The sequence below is a fragment of the Podarcis tiliguerta genome (genome assembly GCF_965153285.1).
Source record: "Podarcis tiliguerta genome assembly, chromosome: 5".
Lineage (NCBI taxonomy): Eukaryota > Metazoa > Chordata > Lepidosauria > Squamata > Lacertidae > Podarcis > Podarcis tiliguerta.
Genome location: NC_139538.1, coordinates 23379554 through 23406306, shown reverse-complemented (window position 1 = coordinate 23406306; position 26753 = coordinate 23379554). Strand labels below are relative to the sequence as shown.

General features: G+C 42.3%; 1 protein-coding gene across 3 annotated transcripts in view; it reads left to right on the top strand.

Annotated features, from left to right (window-relative positions):
• MED12L (mediator complex subunit 12L) overlaps positions 1-26753 on the top strand; it is a 162609-nt gene that overhangs the window by 118630 nt on the left and 17226 nt on the right. For all 3 annotated transcript variants that reach the window (XM_083442526.1, XM_083442527.1, XM_083442528.1), the window contains 17 exons: positions 1414-1509; positions 3780-3893; positions 5500-5702; positions 7012-7200; positions 8133-8207; positions 8336-8526; positions 9095-9256; positions 11553-11664; positions 14126-14215; positions 15139-15248; positions 15732-15867; positions 16663-16824; positions 18882-19250; positions 20160-20316; positions 21149-21384; positions 24741-24830; positions 25679-25899. In XM_083442526.1, the coding sequence (XP_083298652.1) occupies positions 1414-1509; positions 3780-3893; positions 5500-5702; positions 7012-7200; positions 8133-8207; positions 8336-8526; positions 9095-9256; positions 11553-11664; positions 14126-14215; positions 15139-15248; positions 15732-15867; positions 16663-16824; positions 18882-19250; positions 20160-20316; positions 21149-21384; positions 24741-24830; positions 25679-25899 (2713 nt within the window). The remainder of the gene's footprint in view (positions 1-1413; positions 1510-3779; positions 3894-5499; positions 5703-7011; positions 7201-8132; positions 8208-8335; positions 8527-9094; positions 9257-11552; positions 11665-14125; positions 14216-15138; positions 15249-15731; positions 15868-16662; positions 16825-18881; positions 19251-20159; positions 20317-21148; positions 21385-24740; positions 24831-25678; positions 25900-26753) is intronic.

The following is a 26753-nucleotide window of genomic DNA, read 5'->3' as shown; positions in this document are numbered from 1 at the left end:
TCTGTGAACACACCGCAAGCTGAGTTGAAGGCAAATTCAGCTTTATTTTTGATGAGGCCTGGGAGCCACACAAAGCAGCAACTGACTCCTCCAGCCAGGGCACACCTCTGACACAGCTGTCGAGGTTTCTAAAAGTTTCTCTTACAGGGGCCACATGTTGGGTATTTGTTTGATGATGCATACCTTATAAACAGCCTAGGGTTCAGTTTTGGGAAGAGCCATGGTTCATTTGGGTGGGCCTGAGAGTGAGGGGCTTTGGGACCTTAGATGTTTGTTCCAAAGTCCATGGGAATGGGGTCAGTGTTGTCCTTACTTCTGTAATCAAGCAATTTTTGCCAGTTTGCTACCAGGCAGGTACAAGGTTCTTGTGTTAATTCACAAAGCCCTAACCAACTTGGCCCAAAGTACTTGAAGAACCTTCTGCTCCCTTATTGTCCACCTCAATTATTTATATTCTCTGATGGAGCACTTCTGATGGTTCACCACGCCCCTAAGGTTTGACCAGCCTTTGTTAGGGACCAAGGCTTGAGTGTGGCAGTCCCTGTACTGTGGCACTTCCTGCTGCTAGAGGAATAATCCCAGTCGCCTTTTACACATTGCCTATAAACAGTGTTGTTTAGACAGGCCTTTGAAATTCGAATTTTCTTTTATCCAAACAGTATTTATGGATGTTTTTACTAATGTGTTATTTTAAGTTTTTATGGTTGTTGCAATTTTTGCATGGTGTACCCTGTACTGTATTTTTATGACAGTTTTACAAATATTTAAAATAAGTAAGTAAATTATTTCTGCTGGTTTTGGTTTTCTGCCAGCATGTTGCAAAGTTATGAGCTGTAGTCATCTTCCCACACTCTGATGGCATTACATTATGTTGTTTCTGGAATTTTTGGCTTTTTCTCAGCTTTGACATTATTTGTGCTCGTCATCCAGACAAGCTTTTTTTTTTTTTTTTTTTTTGACACTTTTCCCCTGATACTTCTTATTTTCCCACAAGTAAATATTGATAACATTCTCTTGTTTTACCCAGTTAAGCTGCAGAAAAATCTCATGCTCACATTTTTCATATTTCTTATTTTCTTTCACAAGCTGCCTTGTCAACACACACCTGCTAAGCAAATCCAACATTTGTGTGTGTGTGTGTGTGTGTGTGTGTGTGTGTGTGTGAAATAAAACAATTGTTAGATAGAAAAAGTTAAGAGAGCAATGTGGTATTGACTAAAATAACATTTAAATGAAAAATTGTTTGGATCACTGTTTTGCAGAGCATTAATATTTTTCACAAAGCTATTACTTTCTATGTTTGCTTGATAAAAGTGTTATGAATTAGATTCAAACTTCTGCTCAGATAAAATATTGGGAATCAAATGCTAGTTTCCAGTAATATAATGATTGGTTCGCATCCTTTCCCCACAGCTTGTGGAGATCCAGATGCTGAGCCTGGGGCAAGGATGACGTGCAGGCTTCTGTTCCACCTCTTTCAAACACCTGAGGTTTCCCTGCTGCCTACTGGTAAATACTTCAAATCTATTTCCAGACCTTCTGTCTTGCCTTTGTGTTCCGGTTTCTCAGAGGAATTTTATAATGCTGACTCCAAAGGTTCACTTGGCAAAGGAGAATGGGAGGCTATTTTTGTGTCTTTGTTTTTGTTTTGATGATGTATTTTGTGTTTTTTTTAATTGTAATTCTGTGCTGTGAACCGCCCTGAGATCTATGGGTAAAGGGCAGGTGGCGCTGTGGTCTAAACCACTGAGCCTCTTGGGCTTGCTGATCAGAAGGTAGGCAGTTCGAATCCCTGCTATGGGGTGAGCTCCCGTTGCTCTGTCCCAGCTCCTGCCAACCCAGCTGTTCAAAAGCACAACAGTGCAAGTAGATAAATAGGTACCACTGCAGCAGTAAGGTAAATTGTGTTTCCGTGCGCTCTGGCTTCCGTCATGGTGTTGCATGGGCCAAAAGCAGTTTAGTCATGCTGGCCACATGACCTGGAAAGCTGTCTGTGGACAAACGCCAGCTTCCTCAGCCTGAAAGCGAGATGAACACTGCAACCCCATAGTTGCCTTTTACTGGACTTAACTGTCCAAGGGGTCCCATACCTTTACCTTTTTACAAATTTAACAACATCATCATCAACAACATTCTATTTGGAGTAGGGCCTGCTGAAATTAATGAACCTAGGTCTGAGTATACACAATACGCCTAAAGCTCATTCCTTCCATCAAAGAATTCTGGGCACTGTTGCTTATCCGTTTTTTTAGAGGGGTATGTGTGCTTTGAATGTGTTTTAAATGTGTAGAGTGTATACAGAATAAATTAGTCATGTTTATTCACTTTGGGGGGTTTACTGAGAGTTGGAATAGCAGTGGATAAGATCCAATTTAAATTGACATTGGTGAGACACAGACCTATAGCCTTAAACAGCCATTTCGTTCAAAGGACCACCTGGTATGTTGTTTTGGAAGCATATTTCTGCCTTTTCTTTATAACTCTCTGATGTGTAGCCCCTTTTAGCCCTTAAGTCCTTTTATAGGGACGTTCTGAAAAGATGGTGAGAGAGTTCTGAGGTGAGTTGGTTGAAGAGATTCAAGAAAAGAGTGTTAGGCTGTGTACACATGTAGGATTTGAAACAATCAGGCCTCGTTTCTTCACAAAGCACTTTTTTACATAGCTCTTAATATACGTACCTTCGCACGATAGCATTGCCAAAAGGGAGAGTTGCTATCCATGCTGTTTTCACATACAGGTGGCTGTGTTTATGAAGCAGTATGCATTGATGTACTCCACTCAGTCAGTCTATTCATGCACGCTAAGCACTGGCAGAACAACACTAGGTGCTCCCCAATAGGAGGGAACCAATGAATGCAGCACAAAACAGATAAAAAACTGTTCTTGTAGAATGCGCTTTAGATCAACCCACAGTATGGGACAGGGATGAAGTGGCAGCCATGTTGTGTGTACATCACCCCAAAAATGTGTCCGCATCCCAAACGGAATGTACATTATTACACTGTGTAATAATTAGTACACGCCCTTAAAGATTTGAGAGAGGAAAAAGAGACAGCGAAGAAGACAGTGATTGTGAATGAAAATAACAGCAGAGCAGTATTTTTAGCCCTCACACAGCCTGTGAGTGACAGACCAGGACTCTGTGGCAGCAGCCAGGCCTCTAATTGATCACCTCAAGGATAACTAATTTATTTGATTTCATCCTGCCCTATTTGTTGTTTAGACACTAATGTTGAACAGTATACTTAGCTGAATTGTTCTTGCTTCCTTCCCTTCTCCTTCCTGCTTGTTAAATAAATCATAGTTTGTACTATTCAATTAAGTTGCCCACTGCCTTCCCCCTTGCATCCATTCGGGGAAAACTGGATGAAATGTTCACATTGCAGTTTAAATCTGAGTCCCACTGCCCTCTGGAAGATAAGGCGGAGGGGGTGCGCGTACACACACTTAACTTTAAAAAACTGCATTATATCACAAAATCATGGTGCATGAACCACACACCGACTGCATACTAAATCGATACTTTCCATTGACAGTGTTTGAATATTGAATATGTACTTGCTTCTACAGTGTGTGATGTGGCCTTGGGCAGGCACGTGTGTACATTGGGCCATTTGTTTTAAGACTTGTATTATTGATAGTATTGACATCCTTGCACTTGCACCACAAAATAGGTCCACCGCAGTGTTTAGAAGCCTAGTAAAATTAGGTGGGGAGAATAAAGCCAAGTTCACTAAAAACAATGACAATTTTTTAAAAAGCTTGTTATTTTTCTGCAGGGAAATCTTTCCCAGGAATTCGATCATCTTGTGATCGTCACCTCTTAACTGCTGCTCACAACAGCATAGAAGTGGGTGCTGTGTTTGCTGTGCTGAAAGCAATACTGATGCTTGGTAAGATCACATTAAATATTCTTCATTTCATAGTTAAGGCTGCAGCCCCTTACCAAGTTTCCTAGGAGAAAGTTCCATTGAATTTGGGGGACCCTTGTCAGCAGACATGCTTAGGCTTGCCCTGTGAGGCTGAAGTCTTACACACACACACACACACACTTACATGGGAGTAAATTTCATCAAATTCAGTGGGATTTACTTCTGAATAGGCAAGCATAGGACGTGGGTGGTGCTGTGGGTTAAACCACAGAGCCTAGGGCTTGCCAATCAGAAGGTCAGCAGTTCAAATCCCCGCGACAGGGTGAGCTCCCGTTGCTCGGTCCCTGCTCCTGCCAACCTAGCAGTTCGAAAGCACAAATTTCAAGCAGATAAATAGGTACCGCTCCAGCGGGAAGGTAAACAGCGTTTCCGTGCGCTGCTCTGGTTCGCCAGAAGCAGCTTAGTCATGCTGGTCACATGACCCGGAAGCTGTACACCGGCTCCCTCGGCCAATAAAGCGAGATGAGCGCCACAACCCCAGAGTCATCCATGACTGGACCTAATGGTCAGGGGTCCCTTTACCCTTTGCCTTTAGGCAAGCATAGGATCCTACTAAATTTTGATTTTGACTGGATACATTGTCTAGAGCATGGGTCCGTCCGTTCTCCCCAGATGTTGAACTCGCATCAGCCCCACCCAACATGACCAGTGATCAGGGAATATAAGGGACCAGAAGTGCCGCATCCCTGAGCTTCCGTTATATCTTAAAATCTGATGTTTTAAGGATTAATCCTACAATAGATGAGGCGTTTGTATTAAATTCTTCTATTTATTGCTACCCAGTAGGTGTAACAATTCAGCTTCAGCAGGATTGCTTAGAATCATAGAATCATCGAAGTTGGAATAGACCCCAGGGTCATCAAATATCCTCTCCCCAGCCCCAATCCAACTCCCCCCGCCTAAAACCGTGGGTAGATGAAGGGAATGCCTTCTCAGGGTCTGTCAAGGCAGGCTAGTGCAAGACTCTGAAGCTTTGATGGTATTAATTAATATCATTAGTATTGTATTAGCTCATTATTTTTAATGTTAGGCTTACAGTAATGGTTAATGATGCTGCAAAGTACACTAATAATGCAGGTATCTCAACTAAAGCATCCATGACAGGTGGCCATCCAATTTCTTCTTAAAAACCACCCAAGGAAGGAGAGTCCATCACCTCTGTGGGAGTCTGTTCCACTGCCAAACAGCTCTGACTTTCAGAAAGTTTTTCCCCTGAATGTTTAGTCGGAATCTCCTTTCTTGTATCTTGAAGCCGTTGCCTCGAGTCCCACCCTCCAGAGCAAGAGAAAACAAGCATGCTCCCTTTCCCATGTGACAGCCCTTAAGATTTTTGAAGGTGGCTATCCTATCTCCTCTCATTCTCCTCCTTTCCAGGCTAAACATACCCAGCTCCTTCCAGCACTCCTCGCAAGGCTTAGTTTCCAGACCCTTGATCATCTTGGTTGCCCACCTCTGCACACGTTCCAGCTTGTCAACATCCTTCTTAAATTGTGGCGCTTGCCCAGGTTGTTTTTGATAGTTAAACAGTAATAATAATCTTCATATTTGTGCTGCTTCTACTCCATAGGTGATGCGGAAATTGGAAGCAATAGCATGCCCTCCTTGAAGAAGTCAGATTATTCAGTGCGAAGATTACTAGGTGACCTTAATGAAGATGAGATATGGGATGCCTCCTCACATTCTTTGAAATCATGTGGAAAACCTTTCTCCATAGAAACTGCTAGTCTCAGCGAATATGCTAGATATGTGCTAAGAAGTATATGCCAGCAGGTAGCATGACCCTTTGTTTTTCTCTGTTTATTTGTATATATGAATTTATTTTTCCGGAGTAATCATTGTTGCCATATTCCAGGGATGCAAAGACAGTCATGACATGCTTTCATAAATATAGGTGGATGATGGGGGTAGAGGAAGGTAGCTGGGGAAGCCATTCAGCCCTGAAGATGACCTGGGCCAGCCACAACACCTTAGCTTAATCTTCACAGGGTTTTCATGAGTATAAAAAAGGGAGAGGGAATGAATAAGCCACCTTGAGCTCCTTGGAGGAAAAGTTGGAGCGTGAATGTAATAAAAAAAAAGTAATATGGATTTGGTTGTCAGGGCTTCCAGGTCATTTCCTCCTATAAACTTGTATACACTGTTGGCAACTATGGCATCAATGATGGTGTGAATGAGCTGTCATAGATTGATCTGTCCAGACTGACTTTGATATTGCCAGATATCTATCCAAAGTTCCCATATTTTGGCTGAGTAATCAAGGAATGAAGATTGAGTCAGGTGCACACAGGTGAGAACAAGTCCACACGCTGGCCATGCGAAGCCTCTTGGGGTACACTGGACCGCACAATCTTACCTTAGTTAAACAAAAACGAAACGAACCCCATGTTTTCTTAGGGGCAGTGGAAGCTGTGACCTGTGACAGGTTTACCCAGCCCCCTAGCCTCATTGATTAAACCCGGAAAGAACAAGCCTCTAACTGTGCAGCTGATAGCCTATGCTATATTCAGGAATTAGCTGCGCAATTCAGGTCTAGGCACGTTAGATTTTATGGTTGTGGCTCCCATGTAAACTTTGTGCCCATGCTTGAACTTCTCAACAGATAGGAAAGCTGTGCAGGTGTGGTTGTGATCCCACCATTCTTGTCCTCCTTGTGCCATGAAGTTTTTCTCAAACATACAATGAGTATAGTTGTGATTACAGCTGGAATTCGTTTGAGAGTTTAGCTTAACATTGTGATTTCCTTTTTAAAGAGTTCCTTGAGTCAGCGGCATGTAAATGCTCTTGACGGAATACCTGAGAAGTAGAACCAGAGAAAAAGATTGTCTTAAAAGGAAAAAAAAAAATATATTTAACTAAATTCTTCCTTGTTAAATATTTTGCATAATGGACTTGGATTTAATGTATAGTATAGCTTTTTCACAGGCAGGGGTACCTTTACCTTTTTGTATAGCTTTTTCACAGTGCTAGCGTGAATCTGACTCATCCTGAACAATGTTGATTTTTTGTTATGCATTGCAAGCAAAACAAACAAAGATTGCCTTTGCTGTGATTAATGTTCAATTCAACTTTTTGCTGATAGGAGTGGGTGGGAGAACACTGCTTGAAAGAACCCGAAAGACTGTGTACCGACAAAGATCTTATCCTGGACCCAGTCCTTTCAAACAAGCAAGCACAAAAATTGTTGCAGCTTATCTGTTATCCTCATGGTGTTAAAGAATGTGCAGAGGGTGACAATCCTCAGAGACAACACATCAAGCGCATTCTTCAGGTAAGCAGACCGAATAAAGGCTTTGTATTTGATGTTCTTTCCTCTTGCTCCCACCACATGTTAGACCCTTTTGTCCCTGTGTACATACCGTCCCTTGTAAAGGGATAAAATTAAGGGAGAGGGGAATTAAGTCTTTCCTGCCAGCCACAACCCCTTCTGCTACTGAAGCATACGCTAGCCAGAAATGTGAAGAAACTCTGTATGTGTGCAGCTCGTGTATGGAGGGAGGCTCACTACAAGATTTCTGCCTGCCTCATTGGTATGGCTTCTTCTCGTGGTCACTGAATGTAGGGACACGGGTGGCGCTGTGGTCTAAACCACTGAGCTTCTTGGACTTACCAATCAGAATGTCAGTGGTTTGAATTCCCGTGACGAAGTGAGCTCCCGTTGTTTTGTCCCAGCTCCTGCCAACCTAGCAGTTTGAAAGCACACCAGTGCGAGTAGATAAATAGGTACCACTGTGCTGAGAAGGTAAATGGCGTTTCCATGCGCTCTGGTTTCTGTCACAGTGCTCCATTGCACCAGAAGCTGTTTAGTCATGACCCGGAAAGCCGTCTGTGGACAAACGCCGGCTCCCTCGGCCTGAAAACAAGACGAGTGCACAACTCCATAGTCACCTTTGACTGGACTTAACTGTCCAGGGGTTCTTTACCTTTTTTTTTCTTTAACCTTTACCTATAATGTGTAGTTCTGCCCTTAGTCAAGATCAGCTAAAAGCTATGTTTTGAGGTGGGGGTGAAATCAGGAACAGGCTCTTCCCCAAGGCAAGGCCCCCATCCCTTTCCCACCGATCCCATCTGTAGGCAGGAAGAATGAACAAAATGAGCCGCATCCCCGATGCATGTAGAAAAGACAACGATATGCAGGCAAGAACAAAATACACGAGCTGCCATGTTTAATGGTGACACAACTATTTGTCATTCTTTGCACAGAATTTGGATCAGTGGACTCTCCGCCAATCGTGGTTGGAGCTCCAGCTGACGATCAAACAGTGTATGAAGGAGCCTGTGAGTATTGCCTTGCATACATGTTTCATTCGATAAAGTTTTCCTTTTTTTAAAAAAATAAAATAAAATAACCTAGTGTGTGAGCAAAGATATCATGAATGTGCTAGTTTACTTATGTTTCACTGTAGGGTTCTGGGTCTGTGGCTGAAATGAACAGCTTGTTGGATAATATTGCAAAGGCGACGATAGAGGTGTTTCAGCAATCCGCTGATCTAAACAATAACTCTTCTAACTCTGGTATAGGCCTCTTCAGTCCAAACTCTGTTGGAAACGCTGACACACATATTACGAGGCAGAAAAGTAAAAAGACATTTCTAAGGTAATGTTCTCTGCCTGGATGGATAAAGATGAAATTAATCTGCTTTTTTAAAAAAAACAGGAATACTTGAGAGGGTTGTGAGCGTGGAGGGTTGCATTTAATAATAATTGTGGTGTTAATTTCAAGAATCCAAAAGGCAGTAGTCATAGCCCAGAAAAGTCTCCCCAGATTTGTTCTGGGCTCAGAAGTTCCAGTGCATGTGCAGAGTTTCTCTGCGTGTGAGAATTTCTCACACACAGTTTGGTAGATCATGCACTGTAAGCACACCAGCAGGTATAAACATTAGTTCTTCAGCTGCAATGAATGGGAATTTCTGCATGCTCAAGACCTCCATGTACGCATCAAAAAGCACACAAAAAGACTTTGGGACTGGGATGTGGAACTTCAGCTCACAACTTACTTAAAATTATATTGAACTGTATTGGCTTAAATCTACCTACCTGCCTTGTTTTAAGTAGTTTGCAAAACCTGTGTCTCACACACATGCATATAGTGCTTTGAAGGAAAAAACCTGAGAATACTGGGTGATAATTCTGTTTGAAATGTCTTGTATGTTTCATGCTTCTAGTTCTTCTGAGAGGCGAGGCGCTTGGCTAGTGTCTCCCCTGATCGCGAAGCTGCCTACTTCTGTTCAAGGCAGAGTCTTGAAAGCAGCTGGAGAAGAGCTGGAGAAAGGCCAGCATTTGGGATCGTCTTCAAAGAAGGAGAGAGACAGGCAGAAGCAAAAGAGGTAGAAATGATTCGGGGGGAGAAAGGCTGCAACTTTTTACTGGGAATATCTGATGCAGAGACTGGCTAGGGAGAGTTTGTGCTTTTATTACAAGTATTCCAATCCTGCTATTGTAAACCGGACATGTTTGTGCACTCAGTCAAGATTTGTTTTATGAAATAAGCCTGCAACATTCTCTCCCCCCCGTACAGTTATTATGGGAAAGGTAGGTTGCAGTTTGGTTGCATTTAGGAGAAAATGTAGCACATAAGCAAGACCATGTTTTCCTTCTTAATGCCCCAATTGTTGCTCTGGAAACAGCTCAGTTAAAAAAAAAAAAGGACCAATAATGTGTTAAAATTTACTGAAAGTAGGATTGATTCTATTCATCATTTCCAAAAGAAAAAAAACTATTTTTAAAATGATACTTCTTGCCCTCAAATAAAAAGATCTCTTTCCACAAATAGATGTTTACTTCTCATATGGGATTCTGATTAGGTGTCAAGAAATGACATGCTCAGATGTGTGCATGAATACATACGTTATTAGATGTTTCACAATAAACTATAGTATTCAAATTCTCTGCATGAAATTGCTTGTCTATATTTAAAAGCCTATATAAAAAAAACAAACATTCCCCCTTTCTTTTCTTTCTTTTTTCCCTGCATTCCCCACTTCATGGCTGAAAATTCAGATCATACTTTCATTTTAACTGTGTTGATCTTAATCTGCCTTAAACTGGTTCTTAGTTGTCCAAATACCTTTACTTTGCTTAATTAGCAATACTGAACGATACTTCCTGATAAGCATTGTGGCACTCCATTAAAAGTGCAATGCCTTAGGCTTCCTGCAAACCTGAATAGGATAAGAATACTGCACATTCCTCTGGCTTTCATTAAAGGCTGCTTTGGAAGTGCCACACAAAAAGGAGGGAGATGGAGAAAGCAGAGAGTGCCAGTGTATTGCATTCTTCTGCATTGTCCGAAGGACAACTTTCACATCTTCTTTTTATAGATAGCCATGGAAGATATGGAGACAGCTCCCCCCCCCCCCCGAAAGGATAAGGGGATGTGAGAGTTCTGTTTCTGATGAGACAGGAAGTGAGCCATGAACTTCTTCATCCTCCTCCAAAAGAAGCTGCCAGCTTAAAAACCATCACACATTTTACACGAGTGTGTTGGCCTCTATTTATACCGTGGTCATAATGCAGTGACTTTCAAATTCCCTACCCTCTCAGAACACTTTTGGCACTGGTCTGCACACCACGTACCACCTGCATATTGCAGAAGAGACTTAGGTGTGTCCTGTGGTGCACTTCTGTTTAGCTAGGGCACCTATGCAACATTTGCAGAGTTCCATATTATGGAAGAATATAAGTAATGTTCTTTTGAAGAGACGCTTGCTTGTCATAAGGAGGGTCCCTGTGCCATCAGACCCATGGTCCATTTAATCCAGTATCCTGTTTCCTATAGTGACCAACCAGATACCTCTGGGAAGCTCACAAGCATGGAAGCAGCACTCATTCTCCTGCTGTTGCTCCCCAGTTGCTGAAATAGAGGCATACTGACTCTGACACCTAGAGTTTGAAGGTAGTTATCCTCACTATACCTTATAGTAGCTCATATACCTTATGAGTGGGTGGCGCTGTGGGTTAAACCACTGAGCCTCGGACTTGCTGATCAGAAGGTTGGCAGTTCGAATCCCTGCAACGTGGTGAGCTCCTGTTGCTCGGTCCCTGCTCCTGCCAACCTAGCAGTTCGAAAGCATGTCAGAGTGCAAGTAGATAAATAGGTACCAGTCCGGCAGGAAGGTAAACGGCGTTTCCATGCACTGCTCTGGTTCACCAGAAGCGGCTTAGTCATGCTGGCCTCGTGACCCGGAAGCTGTACGCCGGCTCCCTCAGCCAATAAAGCGAGATGAGCGCCGCATCCCCAGAGTTGGTCACGACTGGACCTAATGGTCAGGGCTCCCTTTACCTTTACCTTATCCTGACTATCTAAATAATAGACTTACCCTCCATGGATTTGCCCAGCCCCCACCTTCGATGCCATCTCACCACATCTTGTGGCTGCTGTAACCAATATTCCCACTGATGAACTCCTTGGGAGCTTCCAGGGAAATCCATGGTTTGAAGAACCTCTGTCCTAATGTTTGGCTTTTAGCGCGTGAGTATTTTTTAGCTTGCTAAAACAGCGATAACAGTGCACGTGAAGAAAACCCTGCTAGGGGAAGTGTAGACAAAGGGAAGGAAGGGATTGGAGACAGAAAATATCAAAGTAACACTACTAATTGAATCTTGTCTCTGCCTCTTTTAAAGCATGTCTCTTTTGAGTCAGCAACCTTTCCTTTCTTTGGTACTTACTTGCCTTAAGGGACAGGATGAGCAGCGAGAAGGGCTTCTAACATCTCTACAAAATCAAGTTAATCAGGTAAAAATAAGCAGATAATTCTGTGCTCTGCATCAGATGAAAATCAATTATACTAATGGACTCAGGCACATGGGAAACCACATTTGAAAGGCCATCCGTGTGAGTTTCAGGAACATAAATGGAGAGAAATGACAGAAGGTTTAGCTGATATTTTATTTAAAAAAACAACAACACAAAATCATCTGCATTTAAAAAAAAGAAAAATGGCAAACTTTCTCAGATACCTAAGCAGGAATAGAAGTAATTGCTGTTGGCAAAGTGACCCATTACATTGAGCTTGCCTTGTTTTGTATTGCATCTGCAACATCTTTAGGTACTAAGACTATGTACACATTACTGTTTACTCTGGCTCCAGTGCTATCCCACTGCTGATGTCTGAAACCAAGTTACCCACAATCTATATGTATCATATAGTTTCTTGAGAAGCACTGCTGTTAGATGTGTTTTCCCTCAAATCAGGCTCAATTTGATCTGAAAAGACAAGCAGTGAACACTTCAGATATTTGCTGCGCACTTGCAGTCTTCACTGAATAGGAGTTGTGGGGAAAGTGCAGGGAAACAAATTGGCTAGTTTGAATCGAGTGAATACATCTCAGCTCCCTCTCTGGTGTGTATAGCAATGTAAAAACATGACTTGAAATGGAGCAGGGAAAAATGACCTTACTGCATTTTAAGGTCCCTAATGTGCACAATGTCTAATACTAGGCTACAAAATGCTACTTTAAGTGAGATCAGTGACTTGTGTGGGACTTTTTATTTCTATTTCTTGGAGCACTAGTCTATCATGCTATATAGCATAGGTCTGCTCTTGAAACTTCCCACAGTTCCAGTAATGATTTGCCGCATGGCACTGCAAATTCGAAATCCAGAACCTACTGACTCACAAAACAGGTTCTAGAGTTCTTTGGATCCTGGCCTAAAGCACATCAAGGCATTGCTTACACATGGAGGTCAATGAGATGGTCACATTCTGATAGAATGGATTGTACTATTTCAGACTGAAGTTGAGGAACATCAATTTTGATCGCTCTCCCATGTAAAAAATAAATTATTTGCAGGTGAGAGTGGGAGAAAGACTCTAGACCAGCCTGATCCCTTTGCACTGACTTTTTACTTGTAGGGAGTGTTGTTTATGTGTAGATTTTTTTTAAAAGACTTCCACAACCTGCAGTCCCTGTGGGTGTGGTCCAAATAGGTACATTTTAGTCTAATACCTCATTCCCACCTCATTCTGCTGGATGAATAGACTAGGCCTAATGCGGGGCATGTTGCCACTTCAGTTGTTAATACAGTAGTTTGTAAGATAGATTAGAAGGTGATAGAACCTAGCATTCGACCCTTAATTCCAGTGCTTGATTCCTATGCTGCTATCATGACAGGTGAGCCACTTAGTTTTGCCCCCATAACCAACTTAGTACAGTCGGACCTAGGATCCCAAATGCCTTGGTACTCGGACGTTTTGGCTCCCGAATGCCACAAACCCGGACGTGAGTGTTCTGGTTTACGAACGTTCTTTGGAACACGAACCTCTGACAGGGCTTCCGATTGGCTGCAGGAGCCAATCAGAAGCCGCAATTTGGTTTCTGGACGTTTTGGAAGTCAAACAGACCTTCCAGAATGGACTCCATCCGACTTCCAAGGTACAACTGTAATGACTAGGTAGAAGAGCTATGTACACAGAGCATAGGACTCTTATTGTTGTGGACAGATACCTTATTGCTTGCCCCACTCCTCCATCTGTGTGTAACTACAGTACTACAAGAGCAGCTCCCAGGCCACTGTAAAACACACAGTTAGCATGTAACAAAATTCATTTTAGATATAGTTTCTAACTATTCCATTTTCTGACTCTTCCCTCCTCCATTTCTGTTTCGGCTGCCTTCCATCCTTTCCTCCTTCCTCCCAGTACTTCTGGTACCTCCAGTACTTTAATCTGGATCTGAGATATTTCTTACTTTACCATCCTTGCAACTTGGCTTGCAATCTGTAGAAAGTATTAACAGCCACTGAGAGAAGCTATCTGTAGAGTGTGATTCAGAGGCTTCCCTTTCTCACCTATCAAATGAAAGGAAAATGATGACTTCTCACAGGCAACTTTTAAGGATCCCATGCCTGTGTGGAGTTTCACCCGGAGGAGAACGTATTTGCAAGTGGATCTTCTTTTACCTGACTAGATAAGAGGACAACTCTTTCTTTGAACAGCTCCACAGATGGGACTTCTTAAGTAAAAATAGCATCAGTTAAATTGGGCAAGAGAGGATACAGGGTAATAAATTATAGCAGGCAGAAATTTAACAACAAGCAAAATTTGTGAGAAGTATTTCATAGAAGTGGGTGAAAAGAGTTATATATATATATATATATATATATATATATATATTTATATATATTGTTGGCCAGGAATGAGTAATGTTAAGGTTTAAAGTAAACATGCTTCAGTTAATCGGATTTTTGTTCCTAGATATTAAGCAACTGGAGGGAAGAGAGATACCAGAATGATGTTAAAGCTAGACAGATGATGCATGACGCTCTGCAACTTCGTCTTAATTTGGTGAGAAAAAGGCACAATTATCTGTTTAGACTATTTTTATGTCATTCCTCAGTAAAACTGCTCCTAGGGTTGCCATATTTTGAAGAGCAAAAAAGAGGACATATCCGTAATATTAAAAAACCCTGCATATTGAAACTGGAAAATGAAGAACGTGTAAAACTGTTACACATTTGTGTGTGCAAGCACTTAATATGAGAGAAACTCCGAGGCTATAATCTTGCACTGATGCAGGCAGAGCGATAAGGTTGCAGCAAGACCCCCCCTCACTGTGTTCTATGTGTCTAGCATATCACTGTGTAGCAAACACGGTGCTGCGCTAGACACAATGCAACATGGCAGCCCACCAGTCATTTGAATCTCATGTCACCTCCTGATTTTGCCCATGCCCTCTGTACAGACCCACCTCCACATCTGTGTAAGTGGGAGGGGGGTGCTGCTGGGTTGTTTTTTAAGTTGAAGAGACCTTCCAAGGGACTGGCCACTTAATGGCAGCATATTCACAGTATGATTCTATGACTCAGGAGGGACATGTCAACAGAAGGATGGCTACTCCAGAGCCACGTATCAAGCTGTTTGGCATCTCCAAGGAACTTACCAATAGGGACATACTAGGAATCAATATAATTAGACCATAAGCATAAATAAAGCAGAGCACAAAAGGCTTGAACTCCTTATGTAGTAGTTGATACGAAAATATTTATATTTATTTTTTATTTTTTGAAATGTGTTATCTATCTTTCTATTTTTTTATTCTTTGTTCTGTTTCTTTTTATATTCTCTATTTTTCGTTTTACTTTTATTTATGTATATTTGATTTATTTACGTGTTCACAATTAATAAAAATAAAAATAATAAAAATAATTAAGCAGAGCACAGTCCATCATGTTTATCTTCAATTTTTTCCCATGTGGTTCTCATTTTAGGTGGGTGGAATGTTTGACACAGTGCAGAGAAGTACACAGTGGACCACGGACTGGGCACTTCTGCTCCTTCAAATAATAACATCAGGAACCGTTGACATGCAAACAAACAAGTATGTCTGCACCATTAATAATAACACAATCTTAGCCCCCCCCCCCCCCGGTGCAGTACCAAAGTTGCTAAAAGGGTCTGTAATAGCTCCCTCCATAGATTCCATCAAGAGGAATCTTCTGGAACTTTGACTTGGTGAGGTCAAGTTCAAAGATACTAGGGATGTCTCAGACACAGCCAAGGAAACAAGTCTTTGTTGGCTGGAGGTGTCTTACTCCTGCTGCAGTTGGAGGAAACCAGAGCGTATCTTGAGAAAAGGGCCATGCATTTATTCAGACTTGAGAAACCATGGAAAGGACCACAGTGAAGCAAACTAGCAGGTGGGGTAGGACCTCCTTTCAGAGACTCACACAATCCAGTTTAGATCGGATTATGACATTCCAGAGAGGAATAGTAAACATTTGGCTAAATGGAAGAACATTGTTTTACTTTATTTTTTGCTCTTTGTGGTATAATTCACTGCTTTTCCCCCTAATGTTCCTAGTGAATTGTTTACAACTGTACTTGACATGCTGAGTGTGTTGATCAATGGAACCTTAGCTTCTGACCTATCAAATGCAACCCAGGTGGGGTCTGAAGAGAACAAAAGAGCATACATGAATTTGGTGAAAAAGCTGAAAGTAAGTCTCCCGTCTGACTGCTGAAATATGCTTTTGTTAAACGAATAACTGTTCTAGCAGTTCCCCCCACTTTTTTGTGTAAAGGAGGGGTATGTAGATATAAGGAAATAAGGGAATCATCTACTAATGAATAAGAATTAAGAAACAGGACAGAAAGGCTTGGTGCACAAGTCATTTGCTAGCCTGGTTAAGAGATCAGGAACAAGCACACAAGAGAGGAGACAGGAAGAGAAATTGCACGTGCCTGTAGCCATTTCCCAGTCTTTTGACATCTGGGATTTCTCCAAATAGGAGCGTATGCCCCTTTGCCTGTTAGGCACTCTTTATCACACATGCGGTATTTGCATGACAACAATAGCTCATGCCTTGCAAGGAAATCGTCCCAGGTTCAATGCCCAAAGAATATGTAGAATCACAGCAAGTCAGAGTAGGCAATTCTGGGTTAGCTAGACAAATGTCTTGACTTGGTAGACATGATAGCTTTCTGTCCATGGTACTCTGGCTTGGCCCAATATGATATGCTAAAACTGCAGATGATTCCCCGCCCCCCGACACCATTGCTCATCTGTTCTTTAGGCTTCTACATCAACGTTAAATGCAGATTTCTATAGTTAGATTTTTTGGGAGGGGGTCCCATCAGATGAGCGGAAATAGCTTATAAAGCACATTTTAAGGCACAGCGAAGACTGCGGAATAAAAATAGTAAAAGTACAGGGAAATGACTCATAATGAAACATTTCTGGTCTGCAATTTTGAAATGCTTCCTTAACATTTGTCCTTTTTACCCACTTGCAGAAAGAACTGGGAGATAAGTGTTCAGAAAGTATTGACAAAGTTCGTCAACTTCTTCCCTTGCCTAAGCAGATGTGCGACATAATTGCTTGTGAGCCTATGGGATCACTAATTGATACCAAGGGAAACAAAATTGCTGGATTTGACTCCATCGATAAGAAACAGGCAAGAATAAACTTTACTTTTAAGGCGTGCCAACTTTCTCATGCATGTGACAGCCAAAAGATAACTTGGTGGCCCTTTAATCAGATCCATTCAACTCATTTATTCACAGAAGGCCGCGAATGTTTTTCTGTTATGTTGTTATTACAGCTTCTACCATATTCTGCCAAGCAAAGAAACAATTCTCTGCCCTTTCTATTAGGCAACACTCCACTTAATAATAATACTTGTAAAAATGCATAGTGTTTCCAAATATTCAGAGAACTCTGCATGCATTACCTAGTTAGAAATTCTTAGAATAATGCTAAAGCATGCATTAATATTATCAGCCCCTCTAATATAGATGGGAAGAGTGAAGCTGATTGAGTGACTTATGAAGACCACCAAGTGAATCCATGTTAGAGGCAAGATTTGGACCGGGGCTTTACTTATTTGTAGCTGAGTGGATTTTGGTACCCCATGGTGAATCTTCTATGCTCAAAGGCAAATCTAAACCAATTCTATTTGGATGGAAAGCCTACTGAATTAAATAGGGGTTGCTCCCAGATAAGAGGGGTTAGGAATGCAGTCTAAGAGGGTTGTTGGCATCTGTCTGTCTCAAGAAATAAGGAAGTACACCTCCGGGGGTGAAATCAAACCACTGTGTTAGCAGCACTGAGGTGACCTCCCTGGGACACAAGCCTGGCAGTGTATACAGGGGCGTAGGAAGGGGTGTGTGGAGGAGGCGGGCCGCCCCGGGTGCCAATCAGGGGTGTGTGACAATATGGCCCCTGCCTCCCCCCAGCTGTAGAGCGGCTGAGGGCACGCGCAGTCTGTATGGGCTGCTGCTCTTGCACGCCGTCCATACAAGCGGCAGCCCATACGTACTGCGCATGTGTGGCAGCCCGTACGGTCACCGCACATGCGCATGTGTGGCAGCCCGTACGGTCACCGCACATGCGCAGTCCATACGGGGTGCCGTTTGCATGGTGTCCGTACGGCAGGCCACACATGCGCACTCCGTACGGGATGCTGCTCGCAAGTGGCAGCCCATACGGACTGCGCATGTGTGGCATTCTGTACAGAGTGTGTGCGTATACGGGATGCCGCACATGCGCACTCCATACGGACTGCGCTGCCCCGGGTGCTGGAGGGCCTGGGCTGCCCAGGCAACAACACCCCACCCTCTTGGCCTCTCTGGTGTGGTCCAAAGGAAAGCAGAGCAATATGTTTGGCACCAGCTTGGCTGCAGGAAGAGCTCACTCTGTCTGTTGTCTGAAATAATTTAAAGCCACTTTTGCATGACAGATTCTAAAACCACCAACTAAATGCAGACAATGCTGCCAGCTAGTGGCAAATTGCAGTGGTCAAGCTGCCCATCACAAGAGCTCAAGACAGCAGGTGCAGCATCAGGTTTGAGTCTTAACTGGATGTTAATCACATTCAACCATTTTAATTTTATTTGGAATATGTTGTGGGATTGTGAGATTGACAAGGCCGGGGTTGGTTTTTTTAAGATGAGAGATATGGGCAATGCCACAAATATGATTAAACTTTCTAATTAGCATTTGCTGCAGACATTTCACTCTTTGCTTATGTGATATTTACAAAGGAGTAAACCAGGGGCATCAAACATTTGTGATTTAGGTGGACACTGTAAACATTATAAGGGGAAGTCAGATAGAATATATGAGTTTTATTTTTAAAAGATTGTGCTGCATGGCATAGACTTTTTGGAATGCCTTGAATAATGTACTAGAACAACTATTTTATCTAGTTTTCAATTCTGGAGAGTTTTTATTTTATTTATAAACATATTTGTACAGTATACCACTATATCATAAAAAACATCAAAGCATTTAACAGCAACAAAAGCATAAAATCTATTGAAGTATGATTGACATTTAAAACGCGTGACATCTTTATTTTACATTACTGGTAAACCATAATGTTCTTTTGACTGTTCTGTGCATAACTTTCAATACTTCACATTACCGTGTGTGCTGCAACTTTATTTTAGTCTACATGAAGTTTAGGTAAGAAATGACAAATAAAAACTATCCCTTTACATTTTCAAACAGGGGCTTCAAGTCTCAACTAAGCAGAAAGTATCCCCGTGGGATTTATTTGAGGGCAATAGAAATCCTGCTCCGCTATCCTGGGCTTGGTTTGGAACTGTCCGTATCGACAGGAAAGTAATAAAATACGAGGAGCAGCAGCACCTTCTCCTCTACCACGCCCACTCTAAACCCAAGCCCCGAAGTTACTACCTCGAGCCTTTACCCCTCCCTCCTGAAGAAGAGGAGGAGGAGGAAGAGCCATCTACCCCTGCGTCTCAGGAACCGGAAAGGAAGTCAGCAGAGCTGTCAGATCAGGGCAAACCTTTAGCAGATGAAGAGAAGAAGGCAAAAGGCAAGAAGCGAAAGACAAAACCAACTTCCAAACCTGATGTAAGCAATTTAAACTTGCGGCATGAAATGGAAATTTTACCTCTTGAGTGGCAAGGGGGCATCCAGACTTGGGTTTGACTCCTATTGCTACTTAGGAGAGGCAGGAACAGCTCCCCTCCCCCCCCCCCCAGTGGAAGGTGTTTGTTAGTACAGTGGTACCTCAGGTTAAGAACTTAATTCGTTCCAGAGGTCCGTTTTTAACCTGAAACTGTTCTTAACCTGAAGCACCACTTTCGCTAATGAGGTCTCCCGCTACCGCCGCGCCACTAGAGCACGATTTCTGTTCTCATCCTGAAGCAAAGTTCTTAACCCGAGGTACTATTTCTGGGTTAGCGGAGTCTGTAACCTGAAGCATCTGTAATCTGAAGCATCTGTAACCTGAGATACCACTGTATCTGCCTTTTGTGTTAATTAAGTCCACCTTAGAACATGCCCCTGGCGATACAGAGGGATCATATGGCAGACGAGCGAAAGCAAAAAGTATTTCCTGAAGATAGAAAATTTTGAAACCGCTTCATGTACTTAGATATATGGTGGAATAATCCTTAGCACGAGAGATTCCTTAGGACAGCTAACTTAATTTCTTTCCCATAATTTCATTCTCTGAAGCTTGAATGCACAGTGTGAATTTGTCGTTAAGTTGCTCACACAGCAGGGCTTTGATAACATTATGACCTGACATGTTGTATAGCATGCAGAAAAAGTATAAAATGAAACACTGTCGGACAGCCAAGAAGATGTCATATTTAGTTTATCTCTGCCAGGTCTATGACTGAATCAGTTTTGTGTTGTAAACCACAAAAGGATTTGACATAAATGCTTTAATAGTTCAGTCGGAAAATTGGCATTGTTTATGAATTAATACGGTATGGATGCAAATAACGTTTAACTTTTCCTGTTTCGCTTAAGGATTACCCTCAGAACAATGTATATAGAGTCCCTCCCAACTATTCACCACTTCCATCTCAAATGATGCACCACCCCCAGTCTGCTTTGTGGGGCTATAATGTTATGGGGCAGCCCCAGCAAGCTGCTTTCTTCGTCCAGAACCAGCCTCTTCCACCAGGTAGGTCTCTGCTTTGTAACGGGCACCAGAAGCTTACTGCATCACGCAGAAGCAATATTATTTTTTAGTTCTTTCCCCCCAATTCTGCTATCTTCAGAAGGCAGTCATAGTTATGCAAAAGGCAGAAAGAAACAGAAAACAACAGTTAACTGTTGTTAATTATGGTTAAAAGCTGCTCAGCTTCAGTTTTGTTTTGTTTTTACTTTGATCTTTTAAAAAGCTCACCTTCCATTGCAAGCAAGGTTTAAATGGCTTGGTAGGATGATGGAGCTCTAAGCATTTGGATGCTATAGAATTAGTAGTTAAAAGTCATTTTACCCACTAGTGTGTCTTTTGGATAACAACAGTAATTTTTGTTGTTGTTGTTGTTTACAAATCTTGTTTCACATACTCTAAGGGGAAGCAAAGTGAAACCTAGGTTTTAAAGGCTACGTATTTCTGCACTTTGGCAAAGTACACAAGAAAAATATATATTATTATGCATTATATTGTCATTAGGATTGCAAACAACCCCCACCTCATATCTATCTATCTATCTATCTATCTATCTATCTATCTATCTATCAACTATGGACTCAGCTACATTAGTCAAAAAATTTTTTTGAATTCATTATAAACATGTAACACCAGATGGGGCCAGGGAGTAAAGAAATTTTTAATGTGATTTTTACATAGTCTTTTTCCTTTTTGTTATAACGATTTAATTACTGACTTATTTATAGCATTTTCTTTCTGTGTGTTGATCTACCATCTATCTATCTATCTATCTATCTATCTGTCTGTCTGTCTATCTATCATCTATCATCTATCATCTATCCCATTGCATTCACAGGTGGCTCCAGATTGGACCCTCCCAACTCCTTTGTCCCAAGCAACACAAAACAAGTGCTGTCTAATATGCTGCAGAGGCGTTCTGGTACCATGATGCAGCCACCATCAATTCACGCAATTGCTTCACAGCAGCAGCAGCAGCAACTGCTCCAGATGAAGCTACTTCAGCAGCAGCAGCAACAACAACAACAACAGCAGCAGCAACAGCAGCAGCGGCTTCTAAGGCAGCAAGCCCAGGCAAGGCCTCAACAGCTGCTTTCTTCGTCTTACATTTTAGGAATGCGCTGATCGAGTCGAGCCTCTACTTGATTTAGGATTGCAGGCACATAAAACCATACCCAGAACCCAAGTTAGGCTTCATGCACAACATGCAACAGGATGGAAGAATCCTGAGCTGGTAGTGTGAGCTGTAACATTTCACTCTGTGGATTGGGGTGCCTATTTCATTCCCCAAGCAATATACCATATTTTTCGCTCTATAAGACACACCAGACCATAAGATGCACCTAGTTTTGGGAGGAGGAAAACAAGAAAAAAAATATTCTGAATACCAGAACCCAGAACAGCAAGAGGGACCGCTGCGCAGCAAAAGTAGCGATCCCTCTTGCTGTTCTGGCTTCTGGGATAGCTGCGCAGCTTGCATTCACTCCATAAGACGCACACACATTTCCCCTTACTTTTTAGGAGGGAAAAAGTGAGTCTTATAGAGCAAAAAATACGGTATTCCCTGCAATTCTCCCTGCAACTGCACCCCCCAAAAAACTGACATATTAGCAAGGTGTTTCTGCTCTGCCTGCTATGCAAGTTTGCCGCATGCTGGAAGGTAGATTAAGAGCCCCTTAGAAAGGACTCTCATTCCAAATGTTTGAAAACCCTGCTGCAATCTGTTTTTTTGCTAAGGTAGTCTTATTTGTTTATTTATATACCTTTTGCCTGACTGTGGGTTTTGTGTTTGCTTATGAGACCACATACATCAATGTCTAAATCCCCTTTTCCTAATATTTGTCTGCTGGACATTGCATCACATTTCTTTTTTGTTTATAAAATGTGTGGATTAATTTTTATAGAATCTTAGAATTTTAGAGTAGGAAGGGACCCCAGGGGCCATGTAGTCCAATTCCCTGCTGTATAAACATTTTAACTAAAGCATCAATGGCAGATGACCAGCCAATCTCTGCTTAAAAATATTCAATGAAGGCGAGACCACCTCCTTCCAAGGGAGTCAGTTTCACTGTCCAGCAGCTCTTACTGTCAGAAATTCCTTCCTGATGTTTAACTGGAATATCCTTTCTTGTAACTTAAATCCATTGATTCGGGTCTATTCTTTTGTTTATTGTGTTATCGCCAGTTTGGGCACTGCTTTCCTTTTAGGCAAAGGCAAAGCAGGTGTTGAGCTGTTCTGCCTTCTCTCTGTTACCCAATAACATTTCTCTGTCTTCTCCATGCAAGGAACCTACTACTGGCTTGTTCTTCCTCTTGTTTGAACATAGCCAAAGAAACCTTTTTCAAAACTTATCTTTAACTTCTCTCGCAAACACGAGTTCATTCTGAGCTTTCGCCCGCCTGACCTTCCCCCTGCAACTTGTGAATACTCTTCCTTCATGATTTCCCTTTTCTTCCATTTCTTATACATACCTTTCTTACATCTCAGTTCACTTGTTATCTGCAGGCACACTGGTTTCTTTAGATACCTCCCACTTTTCTCACTCGTTGGAATTGCCTGCATCTGTGCCTTCAATATTTCTCCTATTAATAAATTCCCATCCACCTTGAACCCCTTTTTCTTTGAGTATTTCTGAGCATGGGTCTTCCTTCACCCAGTAGTCCCTTAAGCTTTTCGAAATCAACCTACTTCAAGTCTAGAGTGCATGGCCAAGTATACTCAGCTTTCCCTTGCCTGGGTATAATGAAAGCCAAGAGGCCATGACCACTTCCGCCCAGGGCTCCCTGTATGCTAACTTTATTGATCACTTCCTCCCTGTAGGAAGTCACTTTCCACAACCACATGTCTCTTCCCTCTCTGGAGAGTGGCAGGAATCGTTCTGTACACTGTGCCTTCCACCGCCACCTTGGAGAGTTCTGAGGTCTGCAACCGCTGTAGTTGCTCTTCTTGCTCAGAATCAGTGTCCAGGGTGAGGGCATGGAATCAGTTTTGTAGCTCCAGAGGCTCAGCATGGTTCCTGACAGTCCTACTCGTGTCCACGGGTTCATGTTCTGCACTAGGTGATCTTTCTTCCCCCTGGGGGGCACCCTGCTTGCATCTGTGTTCTTGGACATTCCACTCTGGTAACATCAAATCATCTGGCTCCAAGTTAGTAAGTTCAAAAAAATACCATGGCAAAGAAGCCAAACTCTTGCAGCTAATGGTAAAGTAAAGGTCAAGGGACCCCTGACCATTAGGTCCAGTCGTGACCGACTCTGGGGTTGCAGCGCTCATCTCGCTTTACTGGCCGAGGGAGCCGGTGTACAGCTTCCGGGTCATGTGGCCAGCATGACTAAGCTGCTTCTGGCGAACCAGAGCAGCGCATGGAAATGCTGTTTACCTTACCGCCAGAGCGGTATCTATTTATTTACTTGCACTTTGACGTGCTTTGGAACTGCTAGGTTGGCAGGAGCGGCTAATGGTACATGGCCCACAAATCCATAGAGGGAAGATGTGAACTAAAATTTCCAAACTCACATGAAGTTATTTCCCCTCCTGCCACTAGATGGCACTGCTCCTCTGTTCTCACTGTCTCTTGTGTGTTTTCAAAATGTCCTGCCAGTGGTGGCAGTTTTTCTTGCCAGATATTCCTCTTAATCTAAACTGTTTAGGGTTTGTTACTCAGGATTTCAAGGTGGAGTGAGACTCCCTTAATTTTGCTCTCATTTGTTCTTGGAATCTTTTTGACTTGCCCTCTCAGTATCTTTTGTTTTTTCTCTCACACACTTTCCTAAAATCACCACCTCAGCTTCAAATCCCCAGGATCAAATCAAATAAAAACGACCAAAGGGTCAGCAGCGTGTTTCCTCAGCCAGTTCTCTCCGTGCTGCTGATGTTTCTGTTTGTGTTGCATCTCACTTGTGTCATTCTTTCAGAGCTCCGTAGGGACTGCTCTCGTCCTCTGAGGACACCCTGCTTCTTCCTGCTTCCTGATGGAAGATGCTTGGAAGATTCAGCAGGGCTAGGACTTGCAGGCTTCTTCTCCACCCCAGCCTTGCCCAATGTCATTCAACCAGGCTGAATAGCTGTTTTGCTGAGATTAAACACTCCAGGGAAATGTTCTGGGAGGAAAACATGAAAGCACCTCAGTAACTGGGTTGAAAGAAGAAAAGGTCAAAGGGACATCCTTTTTAAAAAAATGCAGTTAAGAAATTCAGCTATGTACATAATGCATAACTCAGCATCACTTGCCTTCAGAAAGAAAAATATTGGAAACATACCAACTTCTGTTCTTAGGTTGTATTTTAAAATGCCTTGAATGCCTGAACTGTTCACAATGGTGTCCCTAAACATGTAATCTTTAAATTTACAGTAAGTAATATATATATATATATATATATATATATATATATATATATATATATAATTTTTAATTTTAATTTTTTTGCAGGGTCCGACTATCGACCAGGCTGCTCTTTTTGCTCAACAAATCCGGCCAGCTTCTCAGCTTCCGCAATATCCAGGGATACAGCAGACACAGGTAAGTAATAATTGGTCAGTGTAGGGAAAGGATGTGCTAAGGCCTTGCCTATGCCTTACACTGAGATCCAGTTGTGTTCAGTGCTCGCTGTACTCAGAGTAGACCCACTGAAATATATGGGCATGACTAAACTAGGTCTACTAATTTCAGTGTGGGTCAACTCTTGAGTAGAACTTGGTTGCATATGACCCTGCAGGTTTTATGAGGGGTTTTAAAACGGCCGGGATCTTTCATGACTCTACCTTACTTTATAACCCTGAATAAAATAAGCTTTCACAATTCTAAAATCTGACATTCATAAGTTTAGTAAATATGGGCTAGTCAGAACTGATGGCATTTTGCATGCAAGAAGATGGGAAACCCGTGCCCTTACCCCCATGACCTTGTGGCCAGAAGATATTATTTGCGTGAATTTATGCTTTTACACGAAAGCTGTGATTTATGCAGAAGTGAAGCAGCTGGAATGGTGCTGCCACAATCATGCCAGTCCATCCTCTGTGTGGAAACTGCCCTGCATAAAAGCAGCAGCTTGGAGGTTTCATTTATCGTATATTGCCCAGCTTTTGCTGTGTTGAAAAGGTAGAATAATACGAAACCTGCAAACATGTATGGCTGCAATTTGAGCCTAGCAAATTCAAAGTAAGCATAATTAAACTATGGGGATTTTTATTTTTTTTAAGTATCTGGTTGCTATTTCAAGTAACAGCACAGTATACATTCCTTGTCATCCTGGTGTGCTGCTTGCTTGCTTGCTTGTTTAAAAAATAAATAAACAGTAATAATGGCAAGCTTTCTTTAGAAGCATCGAAATCAAAGCAACTTGTGCCTTGCCCTGTTTTTTCGTGCAGACTATTCCTCATGGCTACACAATGTATAGCACTCAGATGCCATTGCAATCACAGCAGGCCGGAGGCATCGTCCTTTCGCCTACCTACAACTCCAGGGCCTATCAAGCAGCTCATTTGAACCCTGCTCTGATGGAAAGGCTACGGCAGACACAACAACAGCCGAGTGGGTACATTCATCAGCAAGCAGCTGCCTATCCTCAGCCTCTAACAGGCAACCAGCGGTAAGATGCTTATCAGGACCTTTGATATCTTGATGTATATAACCTTTGGAAAGAGAGTTTTGAAAATAGATCTGAGAAATGCTGAAAGAAGGTATACGCAGTTGACCAATCTGTAAGGGCAGACAAGCTGTGGATTTTGCCTAACCTCTGATGCTGGGTGACAAATCACCCAGAGCCTGTTTGGTTCCAAATAATTAGTATATAGCCCCAGCTGAGATTTCAGTAGATCTTGCTGCTTCTTGCCGATCTTTACTATCTGCAACACGTTGTGTAGCTCCTTTTCATTCTCATGCTGCGTGGGATTAGGCCTCTGATGAATGCCTTTGAAGATTCCCACCCACTGAAAATCCCTACAAATCCTTTAAACTTGGGCCTTAAATTTGTGCTGTGAGAAGTGAAGCTACAGGGAACCAGTCAGAGGGCCTTCTCGGTAGTGGCGCCTGCCCTCTGGAACACCATCAGATGTCAAGGAAATAAACAACTATCTGACTTTTAGATGACATCTGAAGGCAGCCCTGTTTATGGAAGCTTTTAATGTTTGATGTTGTTCTTTTTTATATATTCTGTTGGGAGCTGCCCAGAGTGACTGGGGAAACCCAGCCAGATGGGCAGGGTATAAATAAATTACTACTACTACTACTACTACTACTACTACTGCTAGGGTAGATTTGAATAAATTTACTAAAACCTCCATTGGTGCAGTTTCTAACGCATTTGTGGGTATGTTGCAGATGATTGGTTGTTCTTTTTATATGTCAGAACTTCAGCTAATAAAATTGGTTAAATGAATTATCCCTTAGAATTACCCTTTGGTTCCTATAAAGAGAGTTAGAATACATATTAGTGACCTTTGT